Source organism: Oenanthe melanoleuca, chromosome 23 (assembly GCF_029582105.1).
Source record: "Oenanthe melanoleuca isolate GR-GAL-2019-014 chromosome 23, OMel1.0, whole genome shotgun sequence".
NCBI classification, from domain to species: Eukaryota; Metazoa; Chordata; class Aves; order Passeriformes; family Muscicapidae; genus Oenanthe; species Oenanthe melanoleuca.
This window is the reverse complement of record NC_079356.1, coordinates 1,990,193-2,016,502: the sequence shown is the minus strand read 5'-3', so window position 1 is coordinate 2,016,502 and position 26,310 is coordinate 1,990,193. Positions and strand designations below refer to the sequence as shown.

Below are 26,310 nucleotides of genomic sequence, written 5' to 3'. Positions count from 1 at the left end.
ATTAGTGCCTTCTAAGCATTATCATGTTCAATATATAAAGGATTCAAACTCATGATATGCCAGTTTTGTTATTTCCAAGGCAAAATTTTATTATTTTCCAGAGATCTACTTGGACACATTTCTTAACAGCATTCTTAAGCTTTGAAGAAGTGTGCTGCAAATTCTCTGCTTTTCCACGGTTGGGGAAAGAAATCCAAACCCATACCTGGATTTAATTAGAGAGGAAAAATTTAAATGTTCAAAATGTTTTATGCTTCCAGCACCCCTAAAAGAGCATCCACCCTTCTTCTGAAGTGCAAGCCATCTTTATTTCCAAATTAATTTCAAGAACCTATGCCATGCCTCTCTTGAGACAAATTTAACCTCAACCTTTACCTTCCACACTTGCAATCTCTCCATGGTAATGGCAGATTTTGAAAGCTACTCCAGTGCTCAGTCTGTGGAGCTCAGATCCTCCCTCCTCCCACACCAACCCTCTCACCTTACTGAAGGAAATGAGAAAGAAAGGTTTCTTACCGATAACTCCAAGGTTAATGTCCCCTGCGAACCCCACCTAGCAAGTCGACATCATGACATGTCAGGTCAGCCTCAATCACGCTTCCCTGATAGTCAGGTAAAAGGAAGGAGTTAAAATACAAAATTGACACTTGCAGATTTCTGGACATCAGAAAATATATTCTGAACTGTCTTTCAGAGCTTCTGGTAACCTCCAAGTTGTTAAAACATTTCTTCAGAGGGATTCTCCTGTTCTAAAATTTCAGAAGTTCCTGATCAATAACCAAGTATCGCAGATCCACCTTCACTATTTTATTTGAATGAGACCAAAATCTTATGGTTTCCCTTTACTACAAGTGATTTTTTTTTTTCTCTCTTATTCTACACATTTTACCAACTAATACATCCTCAACAAAACTGCTCTGGATTTAAAGGACAATTTAAGCCAACAGACTATAACAGCTTCATTCAAATTCTAAGTTAACAGAAGCTCTAACTTCTTTTTTTTGTTGTTGTTTTAGAAAAAACAGGAACACAACATGGTACACTCTTTCTATAAGGCTCTGAGCTACTCACGTAGTTCACGTGAATGCCAGAATTCCACTGACAACCTCCAGGTCCAAGCAATCCTTAATGACACATTCTCCACCTCAAAGATTGCTGATGACAGATTTCTAGAATAGGTCTTTGCTGTTCTATGGGTGGGCCACCAGAATTTTTGGATAACAATTAGCTCTTGCTGAAAATGCATTCATTCATTAGGGTCTATCAGTCTTGGTACCAAATGTTTCTGAGAGGTTTAAGACTTTTTTGCTCAGCACTTCACATTTATTTCTCTCCTAGCCTTATAATAAGAGTGCCCTCTGTATTTTTTTTCTGTGTAATTCAAATTACAGAAATGGGCTTAATGTCCAAACATAGAAGGGACAAAAAGTGGTCAGGTTTTTATACAGAGTCACCAAAATCATGCGGTGATCTTCTACTTCGAGTTTATTTTGGAAAGGTTTAAGCAATGCAGTTGTCATTCTTTAATAATCAGACTACAGAAGCTGAGATTTAAAAATAAACAATTGCTAGAAAAATTTAACCCTTTAACACTTTGAAAAAATGCAAACTACGTTGAATGAAATACTAAAATTATAAGTTGAGTTTAGTAAACTGACTTGTTAATAAAGTGAAATTCAGTATATAATAACACAGTAGCTGTAAAAGTATTTTGCTCAAGTTTTGGAACTGCTAGGAATCTGGTAACTTGCTTCTTAAGTCAAAGACCTTATCAATACAGACATTTAAGCAACTGCTATAAATGAGTGATCAAATGATTATTAAAACTCCATTTCATGGCTCCTCCTCCAATGCCAGCAGGACACTCATAAAAGCTGAATATTGGTGTGCAAGTTGAAATCCATTTTCAACATATTATAGAGGATCTTTACTAAGTTATACGGAAGAAACAATCAAAAGAAATGCACGAGAGTAAATTTAAATTTATTTTTAACTAGATGTCAAAATTGTGCTGAGTAATTCTTCCCTTGAGTCAGGCATGGTAGTTTTCAACTGAACTACAGTATCTTTGCTTGATAATTTTTTTCCATCATTTCATTAAGTTCTTCAAGTTCAGCACACACCACTATTCAAGTAAGCTGTAGCATACCTTATCTAAGGATTAAATAAAAGTACTGCTGCAAATTTAAAAGGTGAATTTGAGTAGCCATAAACCATCTAAATCAAAGAACTTGGTATATCTTGTAAATATAAACTTCTACTGAGTTTATTATTTTCATTTATAAAAATGTTTAGCTCACTCCTCATATTTAATAAATAAATGGTGATTTGGGCAGCAGTAAGTACAAGATGCAGCCTTACAGTTCTTGAGGAAGGTAATTTAAACATTTTTGTTTCTCAGCTGTTTTGTAACCACTATAACTGAGGTTATTTCTCTTCCTCCCCACTCCCCCCCACAGCATTTACTAGCACCTCTTCCTAGGCTAACATGCAATATGAGAACACTACCTTCTTCCAAGATGGAGATGACTTGGAACATGATTCCAATTAAGCTCTTTGTACTAGATCCCCTTTACAATGAATACTGAAAAGCCAATACTTATTGGGACTACAGGGTTCTGCTCAGCATTACAGCAGCTGTATAACTATCAAAAATCATATGGATAGGGCAGCAAAACTTTGTGTTAGAAGAGAATTACAAACCACATCCTTCTCACAAGTGAAAACCTGAATATGTACTCAGGCAATAGCCCCCTGAGTTCAATGCTCAGGTAAGAAACAGAGAGGACATGATTTGGCCCCATTAACTTTATGAAGCGGGGGAAAAAAAACCCCAAACCCCAACATACTAGATATTGATTTTTTTTAACAGCACTTTTAAGCTACTTATGACCAATTGTATTAATTGGAAGAGCCTGACACGGGCAAACCCATTTCTGAGAAGCAGAAAAGACATCTTCGATTCAGGTCACAACTCAAACCCTGCAATCCCATTCCAGATCCATAGCAGTGTGGGCAGGCTCATCTTACTGGGTATATTCTGACATAACACACTTGAGACACCAGACAGGAATAGAAGACAAAGGGAGGAGTATGACCACTGAAGTTTAACTTCCTCAATAGTCTGTGTTTGGAATGCTGTAAATCAAGTATGAGCAATGCATTGGATTTGGATATTTAGAGGTCCGGCAATAGTTTTCTTTAGAGAAAGTATAAATCCGTTTGTTTCTCTCTTTTCTTGAGAAGCAAATGTTCTTCATTGGGGTACAGAATGGCTTAGATGCAACACAAGAGTAATGTCATGATTTGCCAGTTAAAATTGACATCTGGGAATGTCTAAGACAAGGGTCAAAGCAACACATAATATAATGTAGCTAGCAATGCCCCCAAAAGATAAAATCTTAAAATTTTTTAACAGCCTTTATTATAAGGCAGGAGAATTCTAAGGCAAATTGTTCATCATGGCAGAACATCAAATTAAAATGTCAAGATAGAAATAAGCAGAATCTGGAGAGTATGTTTGTGTTATCCGTAGCAAGAAGTTAGTTTAGTGTGCCACAGCACCCAAGTTGTAATTCTCATTCCTAGTCAAGTATTATTTTAGATTAGACTAAGATGCTTGAGATCAAAATAATTTCCCTGTGTGTTGTATGCTCAATTATACAATAAGGCTGGATCCTACCAGAACAGCCTCCACAGGGACTCCACAGGACATCATCAAAGGAACAAAATTAACACCACTGTAGGATCTGCTTCCTGCTCCACATTACAAGACTAGATTTAAATTAGATCTCTGTGAATGCTTGGATACAATTAAACACTTTTAAATAGGAAAAAAAAAATGTTTCAAAATTAGATGCTGATAAATTATTGAACAGCAATTAAACAGTGAGTGCCTTTTGAGCTGTCTGTAATTTCTCCTAGTTTTCAGTCTGATGTCCACAGTGCTACATGTTGGAAAGCACAGGAAATTTTGCATGAATTTGATCACTCACATAGGCAGTTATACTTTGAAAACAATATTTTTCACAAGAATTACCAATGAAATAATGTTTTAGGACACAATTGAATTTGAAATAGGTAATGTTTTGAATAGATTTTTGAGTTTTATTGAAATCTTACATGAACAAGAAATTGGAAATACAATCACATCAAGGAACAAATTGCCACGGCTTTGACGTTTTAAGCCAAACAAATTTTGTAGGGCAGATTTTCAAAAAGGTGTGAAGTTATAACAATTTAAAAACACAGTTATCCTACTTCTAGGAATGCAAAACATACAATCATGTTATTTTCAATACAAGAAAACTTAATTTGTTGTAATTTCTTAAAACTACTAAGACAAAGCACTAGCTTTTACTTTTATGTACAGCATACTCCTATGTAGTCTATCCCAAATCAAAAAAAAAAATTAAAAAAAAAAAAATTAAAAAAAAAAAAAATAGAAACTGTCCAAAACCAGAGGTTCTGCAAAATCATGATTGAACAGTGTGCCATTCCTGCTTTTAAACTGCTAAAATGAAGCCTAAAATGATAAAAGCGCTGAAACCCCATATGGAGTTCAGGAATTCTGCAAGCCCAGTAATGTCCAAGTGCGTTTATGAAAAAAGAAAACTAAGAGACTCGAGTATATACACAATAGAGTGATTCTTCAGCCCAATACAAATGGCAGCCAATCGCTACTGAAGGATGAAACATTAAGCCAATTTTTTTTTTTTTTTTTTTGAAAGATGTAGAGCTATAGCCAATTCTATGTTTCCAATATTCTCAATCCCTCCTCACTTGTCTACTTCCACTGTTGCCCATAAGTATCCTGATAAAATTCCTGGTTGTCATTATTGTAACCATAGTTACCGGCATAGTCACCACCTTGCTGGAGCGGCTGCTGAGCGATGGGTTGGGAGCCCCAGTTCTGCTGGTTGTTGGTCTGCCGGCGCTTGGAATCAGGCTGGTTGTACCCATCTGCCTTTCTCTTGCCTCCTACGTTGCCCCCACGGTTGCCCCGGGCTCCGCGAGCACCGCGTCCTCTCTGCTGCTGCGATGGGCCCCCTCTCCCCCCCCTGGCTCCTCTCGGCGGTCCCATGGGTGCCCCCCTCTGTGAGTAGCCAGCTCTACCTCTTGGTGGTGGTGCTCCCCGCCCCCTAGGTGGTGGAGGGGCACCTCTCCCACCCCTTCCTCCTCCTCCTCTTCCTCTTATAGCATAGCCATCATCATAGCCGTAATAGGGATCTTCATAGCCACCACGGTAGTCATGATAGTCATAGCCATAGTAATCATCGTAATAATCTTCATAGGCATAGTAATCTGGGGGATAGCCATATCCACCTCTTCCTCCACGGCCTCGGCCTCTCATAGGAGGTGGCATGCGAGGCGGAGGGTAGTAATAATAATCTTCATACCTAGGAGGAAAATGAAACACTGAATTATTTACCTCCAAAAGCAACCCAAACCACAGCATACATTTGTTAATCAATATGGAGACACAGAACAACATGGAGAAAAGTTCAGTCACTGAGGTTCCCCTAAAGCAGCCTGTTGGACAGCACAGCTCCCTTGCAGCATTACCAGAAGTGAGGGTGACACTCACGCAGTGCTCCGGGAGGCCTGTCTGGCAGCCTGACGTTCTTTCCTTTTCTTATCCGGTGGCTTTGCTAATACTATTTCAATTTCTTCCCCTTCTATCTCTTTCCCATTCATTTCATTCATAGCCTGTATAAAAATTAAAAGAACAACAACTAAAAATTGTTTTCCATTCAAAAGGGAACTAAAACTTACTACAAGAAATCAGTCAATTGGGCTGCTCCAGGCTGAGCTGTGCCACGTGCTTTGCTTTTGTGCTACATAAATTGAATGTTACACATCACTTTTTCAAGTCCCACTTTATTCACCAGTTGCAGGGAAGCAGTATTTTTTTTTTAAATATGCTCTTTATATCGTAAGATAAAAAACGAGGATTAAAACATACTAAGCATTATTTTTATAAAGTCAAACATAGCACCATGAGTTTTCATGTTCCTGTGTCTCCAAGAAACCTTTCAGAAATAGATAACTTCTCACTATTCACACTGACATAAACACTCACTGCACTTATAAGCCTGGTAGAACACGTGCATACAAGAGAAAGAATTGTTATATTTGAAGTTCCCAGGTAACTGAATGTGAGTCAAGTGACTGAGAAAATCTTGAGGAGAAAAAACCAAGAAAGCTTACTGAAACTTGGAGATCTCATCAAGCAAGCCTTGAGTCCCCCAGAAAATTAATGAGCAATGTTTTACTATCAAATGCACCCACAGTGAGAACTTAATACACAAAGTACAATTAGGACTAGACCCTCAATTCCTCACCTGTTATCTGCCTTGCATTAAACTTTTTTTTGGGTATTAATATTTGCATTAATGAAGGCTTTGTGTCTGTGCAGCTACATGCCTCAAAAGCATTAGAAATTATGGCAACTTATTTCCAGGAAGGTATGAAAATCAGTTCCACGCACTCCACACATAATTACCATAACTATCTGAATGAAAGCTGAAATGCCCATACACAAAAATATCTCATTAAATTTACAAGCCAATTTAGTGGCCATGAAGCAGATGTGGCAGTTTCCAGCTTGAGATGAGCATTAGTGAAGCATGTGATCTGTCTTTTTCCCAACTGCTACAAGTTCCCAGTTGCTGAAATCTAACAGAGCATTTAGCAGGTAATTGTACTGGGAAGGGGCTGGAGAGTGTTTACACACACATTACAGAAAACCACATCCAGAGAAGGTGTTGCTGACTTACTCCTTGTTGCAACAATTTCAGACATGGTCTAAACCTACCCAAACCAACCTCAACCTCATTAAATATGTGATATTCATCCTAAAGCCATACTCAAGAGGATTCTAATCTCCTGTGTAGTAAAATCCTAAGCAACTAAATGGCTATAAAATCATTAATAAGAAGATGGAGTACAGAGCCTTTGAACTGTCCATGTAGCCACATACACCACATACAATATATCTGCTTCAAGACTCCCTAATGGAAAAACATTTCCTACATTCCTTATCTCCCCCTTGAATCATGGATTTAAAAAAAACTGATGGAGTAATTTCTACTAATCTCAGTACACTGAAGCACAGACAGCAGATATTAATGACCTTTCAACAGCTCATGGACACAAACAGACTCTGAAGCTTACAATAATGATCTTCAAAATTTAAATTTAGAAGAAACCTCAGGCACACGCAGAGTTAAGAACAGATAATGCTTAGAGTTGGCTACACCATTCTCCTCTCCTTCACAAAGAAAGTTTAGTTAACTCCCACTTTCTATTTGATACTTTTGTCACTCCAAAACTAGACACAGCCTTTATATAGGGGTCACTGAGAGACAACTGATACTTTCTGCCAGTGTTTCTAAGAAAAATCGTCTAGGTTGATCTTTTTTTATTTCCTCTTCTCTAGATTTTCCTGCATTGCTCTACACCTCTTTTCCAGTCTACTTGTTAACTTCCTACAGTTTGGTCCTTTCAAGTTTCACATCCTCCCAGCTACTGAAATCACAGGAACAAAATTGTCAGCATTAAAATTCTCACAATGGGAACCCTATTAAATGGGCTCTATGGTTTGTTTTACTGAGGTATTTACTGTAAAGAAATTTCTTAAAATCATTCAAAATAAAGTGCTCTCACCAGCTTAGCTAGGAAAGAACAATCAACCTACCTTCACTGCTGCACCTCTGTCCTCAAAATGAACAAATGCATAATCCTTCAATTTCTTTACTCTTTCCAGCTTTCCAAATTCGGAAAAGGATTTCTCAAGAATTTCTTCTGTCACAGTAGTGGCCAAGTTTCTTACAAATAAAACTTTAACCTGGTGAAAAAATGAGAACAAAGATGTAATCTTTAAAAGTCAAACCTCAAAGGAAACCACCAGCTAGGAAGATATTAGTCCTTTTTTTGTTGCATTAAGAAACAGGTAACTTTACTAATTCTGTATCTGTTTAAAAAAAAAAAAAAGTGCCTTGTAGTTACCTGCATGAAGTTTCTACAACTTCTCTCCTTCCATAGTTCCCTTCCATAACCAGAAGAACATCCAATTTTCATTTTCTGCTTCTGGGATGCTACAAATCCCAGTAAAATTTTAAAAACAGACCTCAAGGACAGCAAAGAGTTACCCCAAAACACTGGGATAAAGTGCACATCATTCCCCAGACTGAACTTCACCTTCATCTCACTCTGGAAAATAGTTTTACTAAATACCTACCTGGTATTGATTACAGCTCAAGCAGAAAATGCACAGCCTGACATGTCAATCCAGGAGGATAACCCTGCACAGGACTAGTTTAGATGTTTCAATAAATAGTTACATTTCCAACATCATCTGCATTGCTCAGACCACACCATTTGCACAGCTTACTGTGAATTTGCCTCTAATTGCTTTTTGTGCCTCAAAACTAGCTTGATCAGCTGGAACAAATCTTTGTCACTAAAAAAAAGTAAAACAACTAAAGCAACTCCTCCAAAAGCACAAGAGCATCCAGTGAAGTCTTTACTGACCTTTGCCATGACTTCTGGATCAGGTTCCTCTACTGGATCAGCCCATTCCACTGTAACAACATTTCCCCAGACTTTTACTTTCCCACTCATCAGGCGTCGGCGAGCTTGTGCTGCTGACTTGTGATCCTCATATTCCAAGAAGCAGAATCCTCGATTCTTCTTTTTATCATCAGGTTGATGATACAAAATTACATCCACCAAACCCTCTGAAAAACAGATCTTTAGTACTGAGCTTCAAAAGGAAAGAAAAAAAAATGCCTTCACTTCTGTTTTGTACTGAATTTGAATTTTACACCTGAAAAGGAGAGGGAGCACAAGAAAAGCAAAACAAATAGCTGATATCCATTCAATTTAGCCAGAAACAAGACACCTAGCAAGTGAAATTCTACTGAAGAAACTTACCTCACAATTAGGCCCTGCAAAACATCAGCCTCAGCAATGCACAGTTTTAAGTTTTCTGTACTTTTTAAATCATTTTTACATCTTTGAAAGGCAGCCAGCACTAACACATGACCTCTCCCCTGCCTCCTGTGGAAGTTAGATGGAACATCTTGCACATCTCTCCAAAAAAGAGGAGAGAGAACTAAATGAATATTCACCTTCTGTTTTCACCACTTCCCTGAAGTACTTATAAATAGCAATCCTAAAAAAGAAGCAGGAGGTTAAAGCTCTTCTACAGGAACAACAGCAAGTGACTCAAACTCTTATCTAAGGCAGAAGTGCCCTTTCAGTGATGAGCTGACTTCTCTTCTTCCTACTTGCTGCACATAGTGGAGAATGCTGAAAAACTGGGACAAAAATTAGTCTGTTATTAACTATTTCTCTAATAATATTCCCTCTACACAAAATTTAGTATTCCCTCTTCCCCTTCACTGCTCAGGAATACATTTGCTTCCAGCTCCTCAAAAAGCTTCTCCATGTTGACAGCAGAACTTCCTGTAGATCCAGCAACAAATACAGAACCTTCAGGAGAAAGCTAGAACAGGTAACAGAACAGGGACCTTCATTTTTTTCTGAATTCATGTGTGCTGGTTTGTCTGAGTTCATTTGAGCTGTTTCCATCTAATGGTAAAGTTACATCATCATTCATTTAACAATCACTAAAACAAACATGAGTCTCTTTGTACCCCACCTTAAGGTAGAGTACATATATAAAATTTCTAACAGAATCAAACTTGAAAATAGTTTAAATGATACCTGAACACATCTAGACACGCAGTGATGAACACATCAAACAACTAGATCTATGAAACAGAGACTAAATGGTATTCTGGGACTCATTAAGTCTTACCTGTGACTTTACCAAACTCTTCCAATATGTTTTCCTTAGTTTTGTTCTTTGGAATTGACCCAACAAATAACCTGTTGTTTGCCACGGAGATGCACACTCCAAGGTGCTTTCCAGGACGGATTTCATAGTTGTCACACTGAAAAAACAAAGCCATTGATTTGCCTTATCCACTATAAAAAAAATCCCCAAATCATAAAATCAGGTATTTTCTTCATCATCTACTACTTTTGTACATAGCACGTTGAACTGGCATTGCAAGAGAATTCCTAGAACAGCTGTTTTTGTGTTAGCATTCACTTGGAAGAACAGTGCCAAGCTTAGGATTTCCACAAACTTCAGAAGTCCTGTTGAACAGAAAGCTACAAAAAAAATACAGTAACAGGAACAACCATATACAAATTGCATGGCAGAAATTTATTCACCTACTGTTTATCTCAGACTTGAAAGATCTTTCTAGGAACTGGTTACTGCTTCCTCTGCTGTCAGTCAACTGCTGCTATCAGTGAGCAAATACATGGTATTAAAGATACTGGGAGCTCTTCCTCTTTCCTTGGATAGCTTTGAACACTGAGAAGGTTTGCCAAAACAATCAACAGCCTAAATCAGTCTGTGACCTGATCAGCCACAGTAAGGTACAACAGCTAACAGTCTTGTATGTATCTGTACTTACTAATGAAATCAGGAGATTACTTTAAGAAAGTAAAATTTGGAGTCTGTCAATGAATGCTTTAAAGAGTTCATTACTTAAGAAATTATCCACATATTTGCTGTTTACTTTGTCTTGACCTGTCTGGAAATAAGTTAACTCACCAGTTTGACTGCTTCTTGTGCTGCATCTTTACTACAAAAGGTAATGAAAGCATAACCTCTGTTTTGACCAGAAAGAGGATCCATCATGAGACGGAGATCCCAAATTGGACCAGCCTTCTCAAAGAGTGGTACCAACTCATCTTCATAAAGGTCTCGGGGAATTTTACCAACGAAAACCTAAAAAGGAAGAGGACACTTAAAACAAAGCTTTTTCAGAAATACAAGCTTCTTTTTAACACTTGAAATTTCCTGGGAAAGGAAGAACAATGCAGATAAACCAGCAGAGCAGAAACATTGCAGTCACCAGTGCAGCCTTCACAGCAGCTGATGGTATTGTATGTCCTAAGTGTTCTAAATGAAGAAATACACAGTTCAAGCATTTTCAAAACCAAACCTAAGCTTGCTCACAGCTTGCTAGGAAGATGCACAGGTTCAATCATAACCTTAAATCTCCAAATAACTGCTTACAGGCTAGACTTAGCCCTTTGGAAGGAAAAAAATTTAGTCTCTGAAACTCTTTCAACTATCTTTTAACTTTAAAAAGAACAGCAGGTGTAACATGGGGGATGTTAGGAATTTTGAGCAGAACAAAGGAGCACTGCACAAGCCCCTTAGGATAAGCACTTATCAGTGTGTGCAGATGCAAAGGACAATGTGAGTGTAACGAGAAGGAAACACCCAAATAACTGCTTTTATTCTCATCAATATACACCCCAAATAGCAAGAATCAACATCATGTGGCCTCACTATAAGGAAATGCCTCACAGTGGAGCAGCAAGTCCTTCAGTAAAAAGGAACACTCAATATTATATAACAAATCCTACTGCCATTATTTTTACTTCAAAACCTTCCGCACAGATCTGTCTTTATTACAGAATCACATTCCAATGAAGTCCAACTGCTCTTAAAGCCCACCCACTTAAAAAAAATACACAGGACTGCTTCACCCACCCAATCCTTTCAGCCAAGTGTTCATTGTGCCAGTCTGTTCATGTTCAGCATGCTGAGCAGCCAGAACATAGTTTATTAATACTTCAGCTTTATTGCAGAATGTAGCTTCAGCTCTCAAGACGTTCATCTGTATCTTGAGAGCTAAAGCTACAATTAACATACAATGAATTCCACTTTATGTTTTAAAAATCAGTTGGTGTACAAATATTTACAGCAGAAAGACCTGATGCATCTTAGAGGGAAAGAAGTCTAATACACATCTTCAAATCAGTAACAGTACTTGGGAATCCTCAAGAACCAAATTGCCATGACTGTCACATGAGTGACAGATCTGCATCTGAGCTGCCACAAGCTACAAGAGCTTCAGTATTATTTAAATAAGTTTCAGGCAAAAGATGCACTGTGACAATCCAAAGGAATACTTTTAAAAACTTTTTTATCTCTAACATTGGAAAAGAAGCATATATACTACTATATAACCCAAAGTGTCAGAAAAAAAATGAGAAGTGGTTCTCAAAAGCTTAAGAAAAAAGGGAAACAAAAAACACCACCAAAAAACAAAACCCCACCCACCTCATTATGGCAGAAAGTGCCCACAATGATCTCATCATTTATGTGCAAGCATGCTCTGCCTACCACCAAATCCTAGGATCCTGTTTAAATTGGTTGCTGTGCCTCAGAGCTCAACAGCAGGAGCCCAAGTCTGTGTTTCATAGAACATACACCAGTTTCAGCAACATGTTCAGTATCTCAGGCTGTCAAACCAAACAGCATGTCTAAGTCTGCAATCAGCCCTTAAGTCCCACAAAATGCCAGCAATTAGTCATTTAGTAGAGGTATCATTTCTAGAAATAGCTGGCTGAGTTTTGCTATAGCTCTAATGCTGATTCAAGGCAGAAGTATTTCTTTTAAGGGAGTTTCCACAAGTTACTTGTTCTAGCTTCAAGAAACTTACAAATATAAAAATATATCTTTCAGAGTATGAAAGTGCAGCTAAATATATGCCTTTCCTGTGAACTCCTAAAAAGCCAAACCACCACTGGACAATATACTTAAGAGCAGCAGTCAAGGACTTCCAGTCATGAGAGTAGCTCACTGTTGGAAGGGACCTACAATGATCAGCCAGCCCAATGGCCTGTCCACTTCAGGGCTGACTAAAAGGTAAATCATGTTATTAAAGGCACTGTCCAAATCTCCTAAACCCTGACAAACCTGAGGCACCCACCAGCTCTCTAGGAAGCCTGTTCAATGTCTGACCACCCTCTTGGTAAAGAGATGCTTCTTTATGTCAGTGAGACATGGTGCAATTAAATAACTTTATACATCACATAATAACCCTGGCAACATCACTAAGTTGGTAAACAACCTCTAAGTGCAGAAATGGGGAAAAAACCAATAAAAAACAAAACAACAAAAAGCCAAACAAAACCCTGAAGCTACAAGGCCTCTTTTCAGTGTAGTAGTTGTGAGTTTCATTATTATCAGTCCATGCAATCATTAAGGATTTTTTCATATAGATTGAAACAAAAGCAAATAAACAAATTCTTAATTATTACTAATGTCAACTATCCTCTTCAAAATTTTTTTGTGAGTACTTCATACAACAACCAAGTGTTTTTCATTTTTAGCACATTGCATGAAACCAAGCTAGTGTTGCTTAAATTCCATTTCTTGTAAACAGCATCAAATACCTTGAAGTCACATGTTTACCTACTCATGAAATGGACTATAAACTTCAGGGTGAAACAAAGTCTGATGATTTAATTTTAAGAAATTTTGCATAGCTTTTCTTAGTATATTCCACCTCTTTTTTCTCCACTTTAACCTATCTTCCTGTCTGTTGCAGAATACTGAGGAGTAAGAAAGACTGATTAAGACAAACACAGATTATTTTCCTCTACAACACGTTAAACTTGTAATATCGTTTATTTTCAAGTATTTCCTATTTATGAGTTTGCAAAGCAATTGTCAGTTTAGTCTGTATATACCAACCTCTGTTCCAATGCCAGGTTGAACACCAGAATATACAGTATCTGGAGGAGGACCCCCATATTTCCTCTGTCCTGTAGTTACATCCAAAGTGTAACCAGTCCGCTCTAGCAAAGCCTGAAAGGAAAAAAAAAAAAAAAGTCAGACAATTTACAGGAGAGAGGGCAGTGGGTTAAAATATACAGAACAAAAAAGATAAGCAATTCTAAGATAAGCAATTCTTTATCTGCTCCTTGTCACACTTGATAAGGTATACATGAAGAGACAGCTTTTTCAAGCAACAGGGTTTGTAGATTCTATCATAAACAGCAACATTTGTTTTATATCACAAGGCTGCTGAAAAGAACTTGTCTTTTCCCTTATTTTCCATTTTATATGCAGCACCCCAAGAAGTGCAGAACACCAGAAAACTGAGACAATTCTTAAACAGATATTAATGTTTGTATAGAGCTTAAATTTTGGCAACTATGTGATCAGAAAGAGCTGCATTTCCAACAACCTTTCTCTACAGAATCTCTATCATGCATATATTTCTTTAAAGCCAAGTGTGAATATACTTATCCAGGTGGTATTGATGTGTTTTAAGTTCACATTCAGTCCTTGTACAAGTAATACATCAGCTAGTACAGAATAACCAGTATCTCTAAGTGTTACCTTAATCTTTGCTTCATCTGGTCCCTTCGTTGATTCCTGTACTTTGCTGCCTTGTTTCTCTCTTTGCCTGTAGGTCTTCATAACTCCACATAAAAATGCACTTTTGTTCTGTAGATACAATTTACAAAACAATTCAATTGTGTGCATGACAAGCCCTGGGAATCCACTGAATCTTAACACTCCATACCATGAAGTCACTACTTCAAGTCAATGCAATAAATCAAATGTCAAAAGAATCCTTCAAGAAAATACAATAATTAATTGAACAAACTTGCCAGATTGAAAAAGCCATCAGATTCCGAACAGCATTTTAACCAATTTTCTCAATTGCACACATATTTTTATTATCTGGGAACTTTTGCTTTGTGCTCAAATACCTACACATTTAAGGCAATTTTTAAAATTCTTGTTATTTGGGCTTGAAATATAATACAGCAACAACAGTGAATTTCTAAGTAACAATTCTCCTGCCAGTAGTGCCAGAACACTATTTATACTTATGTGCTCACACTCCTGGGGCTCTCACCTTACCTGTACATGCGACAGGTCACTTTCTTTAAATTGCTGTAATACAGAGAGGGCTCCTTCTTCATTAAATTCCCTAAGAGCATCAATTGCTCTTTCATCAAGATCGACATAAGCTACCAACCCTAAAAGTTAAAGATAAAGAAGTTACAGATTTCTATTGAATTTCATACAAACTAAGAACTATGCAGTTTGCTTTTAAAGCCAAAAAGTTACATTCCATAGCAACAGAATTATACATTTAATTATATATTCCTACACAAGTATATGAAAGAATATGAGTACAATGAAAAAGTTAAATTAAAATGTATATACCTAAACACTAACTGATGTGCAAGGTTATATCCCATGTGTAACAGTTTCCTAGCATTCAGGAATGCAATCTGCATAAAAGCAGTATTACACACCATGGTCTGTGTAACAGACAGTGAACTCTGGCTCACTTTTAACAATTTGAATTTTGTTTGTTTATCCCTCATTTTAAGTTCCACATTTCCTTCTCTTGAGTTGAGCTGTTCTAGAGTAAACTGACAGGTGAACATTACAAGTATCCTGTTGTATGGGAAAAAGGAGCTACCTAACTGATGATCAAATATCTAGGAAGCTGTACCCCACAAAATATCAGGAAGCAAAAATGATTTGTTCACTCTTTCCTCCAGCTTCAATAAAGCAGGAGTCAGTGGACTTCATGTGTATCTTAAACAGTGTTTGGGGTCTCTTGAACTCATTTTGTTGCTCTATGCAGTTCCAAGAGCCAGAATTCAAAAAGGTATTACTTTGAGCCCTGCTATGTACCCAAAAAAGCTAATGTTAATTTTACAGGTACAGACTCCCCCAAGAAACACTGGACCAGTTCTGAAGCATTTTCTTTTCAAGGATCTTTACAAGGTTTTTTTCTTTTCCTTTTGCAATGCACTTGCATCAGTTGTGGAGTCAAGACATATAGACTGAGATTTACACTTTTAAAATAATACATCCAAACTTAGGACAAATACCAAAAACTCCACACACTTTGCAACAGCTTGATCTCCAAATTACAGAGATTATTACATTGCTACTTGATTTGGAAAATGCACAGTAGTGCCAAGCCCAAGGACTACATTTCAGAAGTGATCCTGCATATTGGAAGGCACCTGTAGCTTTCACAGAAGACTTCAGCAGAATAAAAAAATCGCTGAATTCAACCCCAAATTTGGCTGAAGTGTCAAAAGTAGTTTGCTTCACTGATAAACCCCTCCACAATGCAAACACCTTCAGTGGCATTAATGAAGTGTAAATAAATGTCTTCAGGTTTCTCCTGCAGTGGAATTATACTTGGTAGTCAGGTTCTGGGCTGAAAAGATTTTAAACTCCTTAAGAACTCCTCACAACACAACCTAACTGCAACACATGTCAGAACCCCACGAGTTCCTGTTTATTTTCACCTTCTCTCAGACCATCAAGTGTACATCATCATGACCCACAGGTGGAAAGTGCATCTCTCTAGCCAATAAAAGCTGGTAAAGGCTTGAAGAAAGCTCACTGTGAATGACTTCCAAAAGACATCACCCACATGAGCCAGTTTCACACTGAGGATTGGTAAGGTCTTGGTTTTGAACTGCCTTCACTTGATCAGTGTAATTTTAACTTTTTTCAACAAAAACTGTCATCTTGCCACCCAGGCATTCAAGATAAGCACATAGAGCAGTTCTACTGCTTCTTGTAAATCTGTTCACAGAACACACTCTAAAAAGGAAAAGAAAGCCTCTGTCTGTAAGATAAAATAGGGTGGTTTTAAAACAAACTAGGAAAACCTCTGTATATAAAGAAACCTCTTTAGAAGTTGCAGAGACCACTTGCTACCAGCAAGGTATTACTCGAGTTGCTAGATAGCTTAGTCCTCAACTTTGTTAGTGTCAGGCTGAACATTTCAGTGTAATAACCAACATGGATTAAACTGTCCACTCAGAACTAGAGAGAACAAAAAATCCACAGGCAGACTCAATTCAAATGTAGTCCCAGGCAAGACAAGCTAGTTGCTTTCCTCACTAAGTCACCTATCCAGCCTTTGAGTGTTTTAGAATCACTGTGACAGTAGAAACGTAAAAGCAAAATGATGATTCGGACTGAAGAAAAAAAAATGTACAGTTTAGTATGTGGAAACATACATCTTCATTTGACCTCTAGGAAACTAGTGCTCTGTGCCCTAAAGCAACTAAGATATCACATACAACTCCAAGGATGTGTCAAGGAATTAGTCAATGTCAAACCAAATTTGCCTTTAGGGAAATCAAAGTAGCAAAACATTCAGAGCTACACAGATCAAAAACAATGACTTTTTAAATCTTAATCTATAAAAATTTGAAAATGGTATGCCCTCACTTTCATAACCAATCAGAAACAAGAAATGCATATTATACCTGTCTGAAATATTTCATCAAGTCTCTCTGCCACCTTCTGTGGGAGGCCTGCCTCTATCAGTGTCTTGTAGTGTTCTGTGTGAGTTACACTGGAAGTATCCATTGGTTCTTCCTCTTCTTTTAACTGTACCGCATTACCATTCACCTGATTAGCCATTTTATTATGCTGCTGGAAAAAATTCAGGAGCTATATTACAATAAGCCAGAAATAACTAGTTTGTAGGACAATGCATGATTTATCTAAACTAATTTGTATACATGCTGCAAAATCACCTGTATCAAGTTTTATTTAATACTGTTTGGATGCAGCTGATCTAAGTTTCAAAAGAAAGTACAACCCTTAATACTGTGGAAAATGTACATGGAAGAATTTACATAACTTTTAAAAAATGTACTTCATGTACATAACAATGTCTAAACTCCATCTACTGATTGTCATTAACTGGTTACCATAGCAGCTAGAATGTATGGGGACATGGCAGTAACATCCTTCAGAAGATCTAGTGCTATTTCCATTTCCCATTCTGCTACTTTTAAAACAATCGTTTAAAATGTAGTGAACACATAACCCTGCAGAGTAGCTTAAGGTATAAAAATGTTAATACTTGTTTCTTGTTAATACTTATTTCCACTTGCTTGGCTTGTTGCCATGTCTTCCTTCAAACCCAACATGCTGCACAAGACTAGCCACACGCTTTCTCACGACGCTGTCAGAACTCAAGGACAGAAAGAGAAAAATTGCACTTTGATGGACATTGTCATTTGAAGCTGCAATGCAACAGTTTCCATGCTTTCAGTTTCCCTCAAATAGGAGCTGTACAAATCACAGCTACTATTTCAATAATATATACCTTATTGGTTTAAAAGGAAGGCATGACTGCAGCATCTTCAGTTCTTTATATTAATAAAAGTACTTGCTTTCAGAATTAACAATCTGATTCCAAATACGTGCACCGAAAAATGCACAGCTATCTTCTCAGACAATTCCAGTGGGCTTCGCCCAATTCATTACAGACTGCTTCAATTAGCCAGCCAGCTGATATTCAGTGCTTTCAAATAAAAAGGCTGCCAAGAGACAATTCAACTACCCGGCAGAGAACATAAGGATGATCAGCTGTTAGGTTCAGAAATGAAACAAGCCTGAGGCTTTAATTGACAGGGCAGAAGTTGATGAGCAGCAGCGAAATGATAACCAGGTAGACAATGCAGCATGGTTGGAGCAATGCAATCAAGTACTGGAATACAGGTATGAAGATGATTCAAGAACAGGTTTTTTAAAACATGCTGAGGCCTCAAGCTATTTACTACACTGCAAAACAGGTCTCCAAGCATAAGCACACCTCTAACAGTCCCTTGAACAGCCAACCTTTCCAGACTAGAGCTCATGAACTGGTTGGAAGATATCCTATGAAGATTTGCAAGCTAGAGCAAGGGAAGAAAAAAACCAAATCATTTTTCTTCAGACAGTAATGATTTTACTAAAGCTGTCTCATCTTGAAGGGCAATTTTAGAGACATGTAAAGCAGCCTCACACTGTTTCTGTCACATGCCACTTCTTTAAGCCATTAGTGTGGAAAAGAAAGGAAGTTTTCCATAGCTACATGGCATATATATACAGACACATTCTGTTACTTGACAAAGAGAAATTACTTCCTAACCAATTCAGTTTACTTAAAAGCAACTACAGCCTATTTACAGAAGAAAAAAAAACTGCTACCTGAAGCTAGAATAATGCTTACCTATCCTCACAGGTATTAACTATCAAAATCGTAATGAACATCAATTTTCTGTAGGTTATGAACATCATAGAAGGCAAAACTCAGCTACACGCCTGCTTGCTAGACAGCCTCAGCAAGATCTCAAATTTGAAACAGTGCAGGGCAGAGGGGGTTTAATTACTCCAAAAATGCTTTGGATAAAATATTATTCTCAACCCGTCTTCTCAAAAACTCACAAGGTGAGACACACAAAAAAGATATAAAAAGGAGGGCATTTTTGTGTTTCTCTTTCTACTGCCTTATAAAATCATTTAATTACACACATACTGTCTTCTCTATACACAGAAAAAAACCCACAATGAACTGAGAGGCTACAGCAACACATAAATACAGAAAATGTACTTGAAGCACTTACTAGAACCTTCTGAACTACAATGGGGCTCATGGTGACACTCAAGAACAGTTTTTGTTAAACCAGAGTAGCTTCCAAGTGTCACATACCCAAAAGTTTAACACTTTTTTCAGTGCTGCCTATAAGTGAACAAAAGTTTGACAAGCTATGCTGTGCCCAGGTAGAAACACCTCCTCTGGAGCACAGTAACTCAAACTTCTGATAGGCAAGATCCACAGCACGAGAAGGTATCAGCCTTCACCACGAGCACACACAGTGTGGGGAGCAATATCCAACCTAAGGATCAGACTGCTACACAGCATCACAGCTCAAAGGCTTTTTAAAATAGGCTTTTAAGCAATTTAAATTAATACTCAACCATATAATTCACTGGCTCTATTGTTTATTTTTGCTTAAGCATTAGTATCTTCAAAAAGAACTAAAGTCAAGTGCAATGCATGTTTTGTTTGGGTGTTCAAATTTCAGCTGTTTCCTGTCACACAAACTTAATTTAAAAGGTTTTCCTAAAGAAATATACTGTAGAAAGTTCTGAAGTGACACAGCTGTCAAAATATTCAGGTACCAAGAGCATCCAGAAGACATATTACTTCTCATAGATATAGCAATACATCCCTTAATGGCTTGGCAAGCCTGGCCTGAAATCTGAAACGAAATTGACTTTTCTTCCACAATAATCACCAACAAGCAAAATTGCATCTCTTTTAACACTGATTCTTCCCTCTGAGTTCAGCAGAGATATGTGGGTGAAAGTCATAGCTGAAAAAGACTGTTAAGCTCTCCATCTAGGTAACATCAATTAGTTGTAGCTAGAAAAATATTTTTAACTGAATTTTATCTAGTGAGTAAAGCACACAATGATTACTTTAACATTTTCATTCTGCTCTAAAAAAATATTAAAAGCATGTTAAAGAGGACTGCCACCTCTGTTTGTATGCAGTGTGTCCATGTGACTCAGCCTATGACAGGCCAGGCCATGCAGAAGAGCACCTGCATACACTCAGTTATTCATCTGCATTAAATAAAATACAAAAATATCTAGAAAAGAAGGAGACTGGTTGAATCAGAAATACTTCAATGCTGGATTAAGTAAAGAAATATGTATATAAGTACATGTGGGATATGTATTTGTTTTTAAAACATGCAGAAATGGATGAATTTAGAACAGCATACACAAAACCATGCTTACTAAAGAAATAATAAACAGACATTGGGGCGAATTTTACATATGCAAGGAGAATTCTCACTGGTTGTGTTACTACCCTCATCACCTCCTAACTGCATACTGGGAAGGGGCCTGTATCAAGTTTCACACTGTTGTTGCAAACAACACTTTTCTGAAGACTGTAAATACTCCATGATAAAAAGCATGTTTTTAGCTGTTCACTATCTTTCATCCAAAATTCCTGCACCTCGAGTGTAATTTACAAAGTTACTAGCTCCTTTTTAAAGCTTTTATATGACAAGTAGGAAGTTAAAACTACAGGTGCTTCCAGTGTTTCATAACTCAAACAGCTCAGTTCATTATTTTTCTGGAAAATGGAAAAATGAACAGAGGTGTTGTCCTGACAGTGTATGGCATCTTGAAAAAAGATACCTGATCACAGCCTTAATCTGACAATCACTGGTTAAACAGCCATGATGTTACTATTCCCTTCATCTTCTACCATGCCTCTAACAGAGGTTGCCACCTACAGACTATCTAAGTATAACTCCATCCAATTAATTATAAATTCAGGCTAGTGAATGCAAAACATGCTTAGGGACAGCTTAATTGAGAAGGAACAGAAAATTTCTGGCAAAAGGACAATACCTAAAATGACCATAATGAACTTCACAGCAATTATACATTAATACTGGTTTTGCTGCTGAAAATTTAGTTCCATGCAGGAATGGAACTTATTTAGCTCAGGTGCACAGGAAGCCAGCTAAAGCATACATAAAAACTCTGCACCAAAGGCATTCCACTTGCTTCTGTTGCTACTCCTTCTAACCAAGGTATTATCTGTGCCAAGCAGTTAAGTTAAACCATGTTAAAAATAACACTGAAGGAAGTTTGGGAGACAATTGTTTGGTTTTGTTGTTTTAATTGACCACAAGAAAGCAAGTGCAGTCCCTATAGTTATGTCTCACACTTCAAGGTTCTTGTCAAGCAAGGAAGATAAACATACAAGTGGGAGGGAAATAAAAATTCACATATACAGACTGGGATTTTATTAAAACCTCACTTGTTCAGAAACATTTCTGTTCATGAAGGCATGTACAAAAGGGCAGGCTCTTTATTCTGTACATTAAGGCATTATAGCTATTTCTTTGGTCCCTTAGCTTATTCAAACACAGAAAGCACATCTTAATACTTTAACTATGATATGCTAAGTTTTTCTTAGCATGAATTACAAGAAACCTTATTTTGGAGTCATCACAGCCTGAAGACCTTTATACAGTAGCCAAAATTTCTCACTACCTGTAAGCCAAAATGCAGCTGGCACCCTCAACTCTCCAGCTCAGCCTTGCTCACTCCACAGCCCCTTAGAAAAATCTGAGAACCTCCAGTATGATGCTAAGCAAGAGACCAGCACACCCACAGAGAAAAAAAAACTCTGCTTCAGTACCCACACAACTATGATTGGGAGATGACTTTAGCACAGCAACATGCCCATCAGTGCCATTAAAAAACACTGATTGCACCAACAGCTAACCTAAACCATGAAGTCTGCCCATGCTCATTTCTCACTGGAGTTGGCTATTCATAGCTCATCTGCTTGTCTGGGCTGTACTAAACAACACTCCTGGTCTCCAGTTCCAAGCAACACTTTAATAAAAATGAGCTTTGTTCTGAAGAATTTATCCTCAAACAATTGTGCAGATATCTGTCTAACAAAGCAGGGAGTATTAGGATTTTTGACTAAACTAGGAACTTGAGTGTTACCAGGAGACTCGAGTATTATTTCAACACCTAGACAGAAAAACTAAGAGGTAAGGACATGTAAAGCTTGTGGGAAATACAATTTAAAGAATGCAAAATTATCAAGCAGACACTGCTCGTTTGCAAACACTGCTTTTTGCATAGGTTACAAAAACCTTACACTGCGAGATGCAAAATTCTTTAGATCGCTTTCACAAGTAAAAAAACAAAAGCAAAAAACTGTGTTAAAGTGTAGTCTCAAAGGAAAAAAAAAAACAAACCTAACTAATCAAAAAACCAAAGCACCAGCTTCATGAGCATTAATGTTCTCTGCAGCACGAAGTGCCAGGGGGATCCTTTAGAGCCATAAACACGGGAAAGGGAACCCAAAACACTGTTTCAAAAAGAGTAGTCCAGCACAGCTTAGGTACTTAAGTAGCATGTTCAAAGACTGACAGGTAACAAGGCTGCTCAGACCGAGTAAATACAGTCTTATTTTGAAAGTATTTGCAATAACGATGCATTTAAGCAGAACTTTTCAAGATTAGTAAAGACTTTTGACAAAAGTTATTTAAGAAAAACAATGTCTTAACAACAAAACTTTGGATAGTTTCTCCTTTAAGTGCTTGACAAGCGTAATTCCCTCAATGGCAGCAGGAAGCGCAGACCCGAGCGCCGCGGGTGGGTGCAGCCGGCCCTCCCGGCCCTAGCACATTACGCTGCCTAAGATCTAAGGGCGCGCTGCGGCGGCGACGCATTTGCTGAGAGCGTTCTTCTGTGCCTGCGGGCAGAGCGGACCAGGCCCAGCCGCAACCGCCGGGGCTGCTGCGGCTTTAAGAGCCCGGAGGGACCGAGCAGGGACCCGACCCGACCCACAGCCCCGGGAGAGGCGCGTCCCGGCCGCCCGTCACATGCAACCCTGATCCGCAAGGCTGGGCGGAGCGGGCCGCCCCCCCACCACCAACACCCGCCGGGCCCGCCCCCGGCCCCTCCCCGGCGCCGCTCCCGCGCCCGCGCCCGCCCGCCTTGCCCGCGGAGCGGCCCCGCCATGGCCCCCGCCCCCCTCCGATCCGCCGCGCCAGCGCCCCGGGCCCGTCCCCGCCCGCGCCGGGCCTGCCCGCAGCCCGCGCTGCCCGTCCCCTCGCGGGGCCCAGGCAGGACGGCTCGGCGCGGCCGCGGAGCGCCCTGCCCCGCGGGGCGGCCCCGGCACTCACCGGAGCGGGGCCGGCGCGGCGCAGCTCGGGCCCAAGCAGCGACGGCAAATGGCGCGCGCTCCTCCTTCTCCTCATGGACGGCGGCGCGACCCCGGCAGCACGCGGGGTTTCCCGGAACTGTTTCCAGGGACCGCTGCTTCGCCCACTCAGAAGCCCGCGCTGCGGACGGGCAGCCGGCTGCGCCAATGAGGTGCGAGGGGCGGGACGCGCCGGTGCTCCCGGCGGCCAATGAGAGCGAGGCGCAGCAACCAATCGCAGGGCGCCTTCCACCCGGCGCGCCGGTAGGGCCGGACTGGGGGCATTTAAAGGGGCAGCGCCTCCCGCGACCCGAACAAAGGGAGCGCGCGGGGCTGCTCCGTTCGGCTCCGCCTCGCGCGCCCGGGGCGGGGCCTGTGCTGAGGGGGCGAAACGGGCCCTGCCGCCCCGGGCCCCGCTGCCCGCGGTGCGCCCGGGACCCCGGCGCGGCCCTGCCTGCCCGTGCGGCCTCTGGCGGTCTCCGAGCCGTGCCTCGTGCGAGCCCCCGGCCCGAGGCAAGGAGGAGAAGCGATGCGGCTGCGGGAGCTGCGGGTCAGGCTCACCTCAGGACGCTGGCGTGCGGGGCTCTGCAGCTGCTAATCTGTAATTAATCGCTGATTAAGCCTTACTTACCTGCTCGCCAGATTTTCTTGATCAGGCTTTCGATGAGTGCAGACTGGACAATAAATAGATAAGTCAGGACGAAATCAGCGTGTTGGCACCGATGGTGTGTGCGGGCTTCACGTGCCTGTGGTGCTGTTGCATAACGTGGAAGTCAATGTGCGCTGGGTTGGGTCGGGCCCAGTCCCGGAGCGCTGTGTCCGACTGAGCCCAGAGAAGCTGCGTGTGCTCCTGCGGTCATGTCAACTCAGCTTCTGGAGTCCGGTGAACAAAAGCAGCAGCTCACGTACTCTCAGAAAAGGTTCTTCCAGTACCTTCACCCCGAAATTACTCTCCTGAAGATGGCATGTTACCTGTGTGGTGAATCACACGTTTGTCCCACCACTGGTAATGAGGGACATGTAGGAAAAAGTGGCCAAGTGGTATGTGATGTCCAATGTTTCCAAAGCAGGAGCTGGAGGTGAGGTTGTGCAGATACTGCAGGTGTTCAGTCTGTCTTGCTGAACCTGTCTGCTGGTAGACATGCTGCTTCTCATATAGAACTGGCACTGCCTCAGTGACTTCCCTCCTGAGATGTGGCAGTACAGCCAGCTCTTCACTGCTGGATGTAGGGTCTGCTGTGGTGTAGAGATGGAAGGAGGGTAATCCTTCATTGCCTTGTCCATCTCAGTTCACTGCAGCAGTTTTTCTGGGAATTAAGAATGTTGAGTTAAAGGAGTTCTCATAATACAAATATTGAGAATAGAGGGAGCTGAGTATCTTTAGTGGTGCTATTAAGCACCACTAAATTTCCTGCAAAGCTCTTAAATTTTTTATAATATAGTAATATCCAGGAGTGAATTATGAAGTATGATGTAAGTTCTGTCAGCTGCCAACTGAACATGATGAGGCTAATGAGCAAAATGTATATGAGGTATGTATGTTTCTGCAGTGTAATAAATTGAGAATAATTTTCAGAATATCTCTAGCCAACTACCACCCTATCTTCTGTGTTCTTTGCAGCGCTTTGTTCTTTGGGCTCATGTTCCACACTACAGCCTCAGCCCAAAATGATCTGAACTTCAGACACCTCTAACCAGGAACCAGCTATACCCTGCAGGTAGTTGGGTTAGTGGTATTGCAAGCTGTGCCTGAGAGGAGGCCCTATATGCTCTGATATGATAAAAAGTAAATTTTTTCCAGATTTCTGGATTTTAATTTTTGCTAGAAAATCCCAGAATGAGACCCATTACAGCTCTCTGTGATTTGAGCTGAACAGGTACAAATGAGATCTGATTTAGTCCTGGGCCAAGGCAAAACAAAAATTGTCTTAGAACTAAGGAGAGGGTTAATCTCAGCTGCTGAGAGCTGGGAGGGCAGGACAGTCTCCCTGCCCTGAGCATGCAGAGGGAGAGCCTGCCTCAGGGAAGGCTGTCCTGCTCTGTTCCTTCAGCACATTCGAGTCCTGCAGGGGGAAGCCCTGAGCAAACCGTGAGGGAACAGAGCAAAGGAAGTGAAGGGATCCAGTTTTTCCACAGCTCTGTATATTTACTCCACAACCTGTTGACGTTTTTCTGTGTTCAGTGGCCAGAGGTTGTTGAGGTTCAGCATGTTCCCATCAGTCTGTCTCTTCTCTTCCACACTGGGCTGAAATTCCTGTATTCCACATCACTGGTAAGATTACAGAGTTGAATCTGCTGTAATTTGTAGGTGAACTGTTAACTTATGTATTGTATATGACATTTCCTGATGCTCTAGACTTCTTATCCTGACCAATCATTAGTGCAGCATATTATGGACATAGGGTTACAGATGTGCCTATCTTTAGAAAATGTCTTGTTCCCTGGAGCTCTGTGTGCAGCTCTTACCTGTTGGCTAAATCCCAGGCTTTCAGGGAAAGGTCTGTCTTAAAAATTGTTAAGCTTTATTTATAAGGAACTTTCTGAGCATCCCCAGTGTGTCCCACCACCTCTACAGCAGGGAAATGCTCAGGAAAATTTCTGCTTGCAGAGGCCAGGCTACTACATTTATTTTGCCTTGCACACAGCCAGTGTATTTGATTTTTAGGAAAACACACACACACGTGCTTTGTCTTTGTCTTGCCTCTTTCCCTTTATCTGCTCTGGAGTGGGGAAATTGAGTGTGACAAAAAGGCCCAAAGACACCAGACTGGGCTACCTGGGTGCCTTGCACTAAAACCAGCTTGCTAAAGACCTTGGATCTCACTTTCTTTTATTTTCATTTCTTCCCCCACCCCTGAGTCAAGGATTCTTAGCAATTTCCATCATGTTTGTG

General features: G+C 40.0%; 1 protein-coding gene across 3 annotated transcripts; it reads right to left on the bottom strand.

Annotated features, from left to right (window-relative positions):
• Positions 1-4,081: 4,081 nt before the first annotated feature.
• On the bottom strand, positions 4,082-23,589 carry HNRNPR (heterogeneous nuclear ribonucleoprotein R). 3 transcript variants are annotated; one of them, XM_056509231.1, is made up of 11 exons: positions 23,401-23,556; positions 17,155-17,320; positions 14,762-14,880; positions 14,231-14,338; positions 13,580-13,693; positions 10,637-10,813; positions 9,827-9,962; positions 8,536-8,741; positions 7,700-7,849; positions 5,588-5,709; positions 4,082-5,399 (listed from the first exon to the last, which is right to left on the bottom strand). In XM_056509231.1, the coding sequence occupies exons 1-11, from the start codon at positions 23,473-23,475 to the stop codon at positions 4,787-4,789; spliced, it is 1,986 nt and encodes a 661-aa protein (XP_056365206.1). In that variant the 5' UTR covers positions 23,476-23,556; the 3' UTR covers positions 4,082-4,786. The 3 variants fall into 3 exon arrangements, with proteins under 3 accessions (XP_056365206.1, XP_056365205.1, XP_056365208.1); XM_056509230.1 differs by having other exon boundaries at positions 17,155-17,323; positions 23,401-23,549; XM_056509233.1 differs by lacking the exon at positions 17,155-17,320 and having other exon boundaries at positions 23,401-23,589.
• Positions 23,590-26,310: the final 2,721 nt, after the last annotated feature.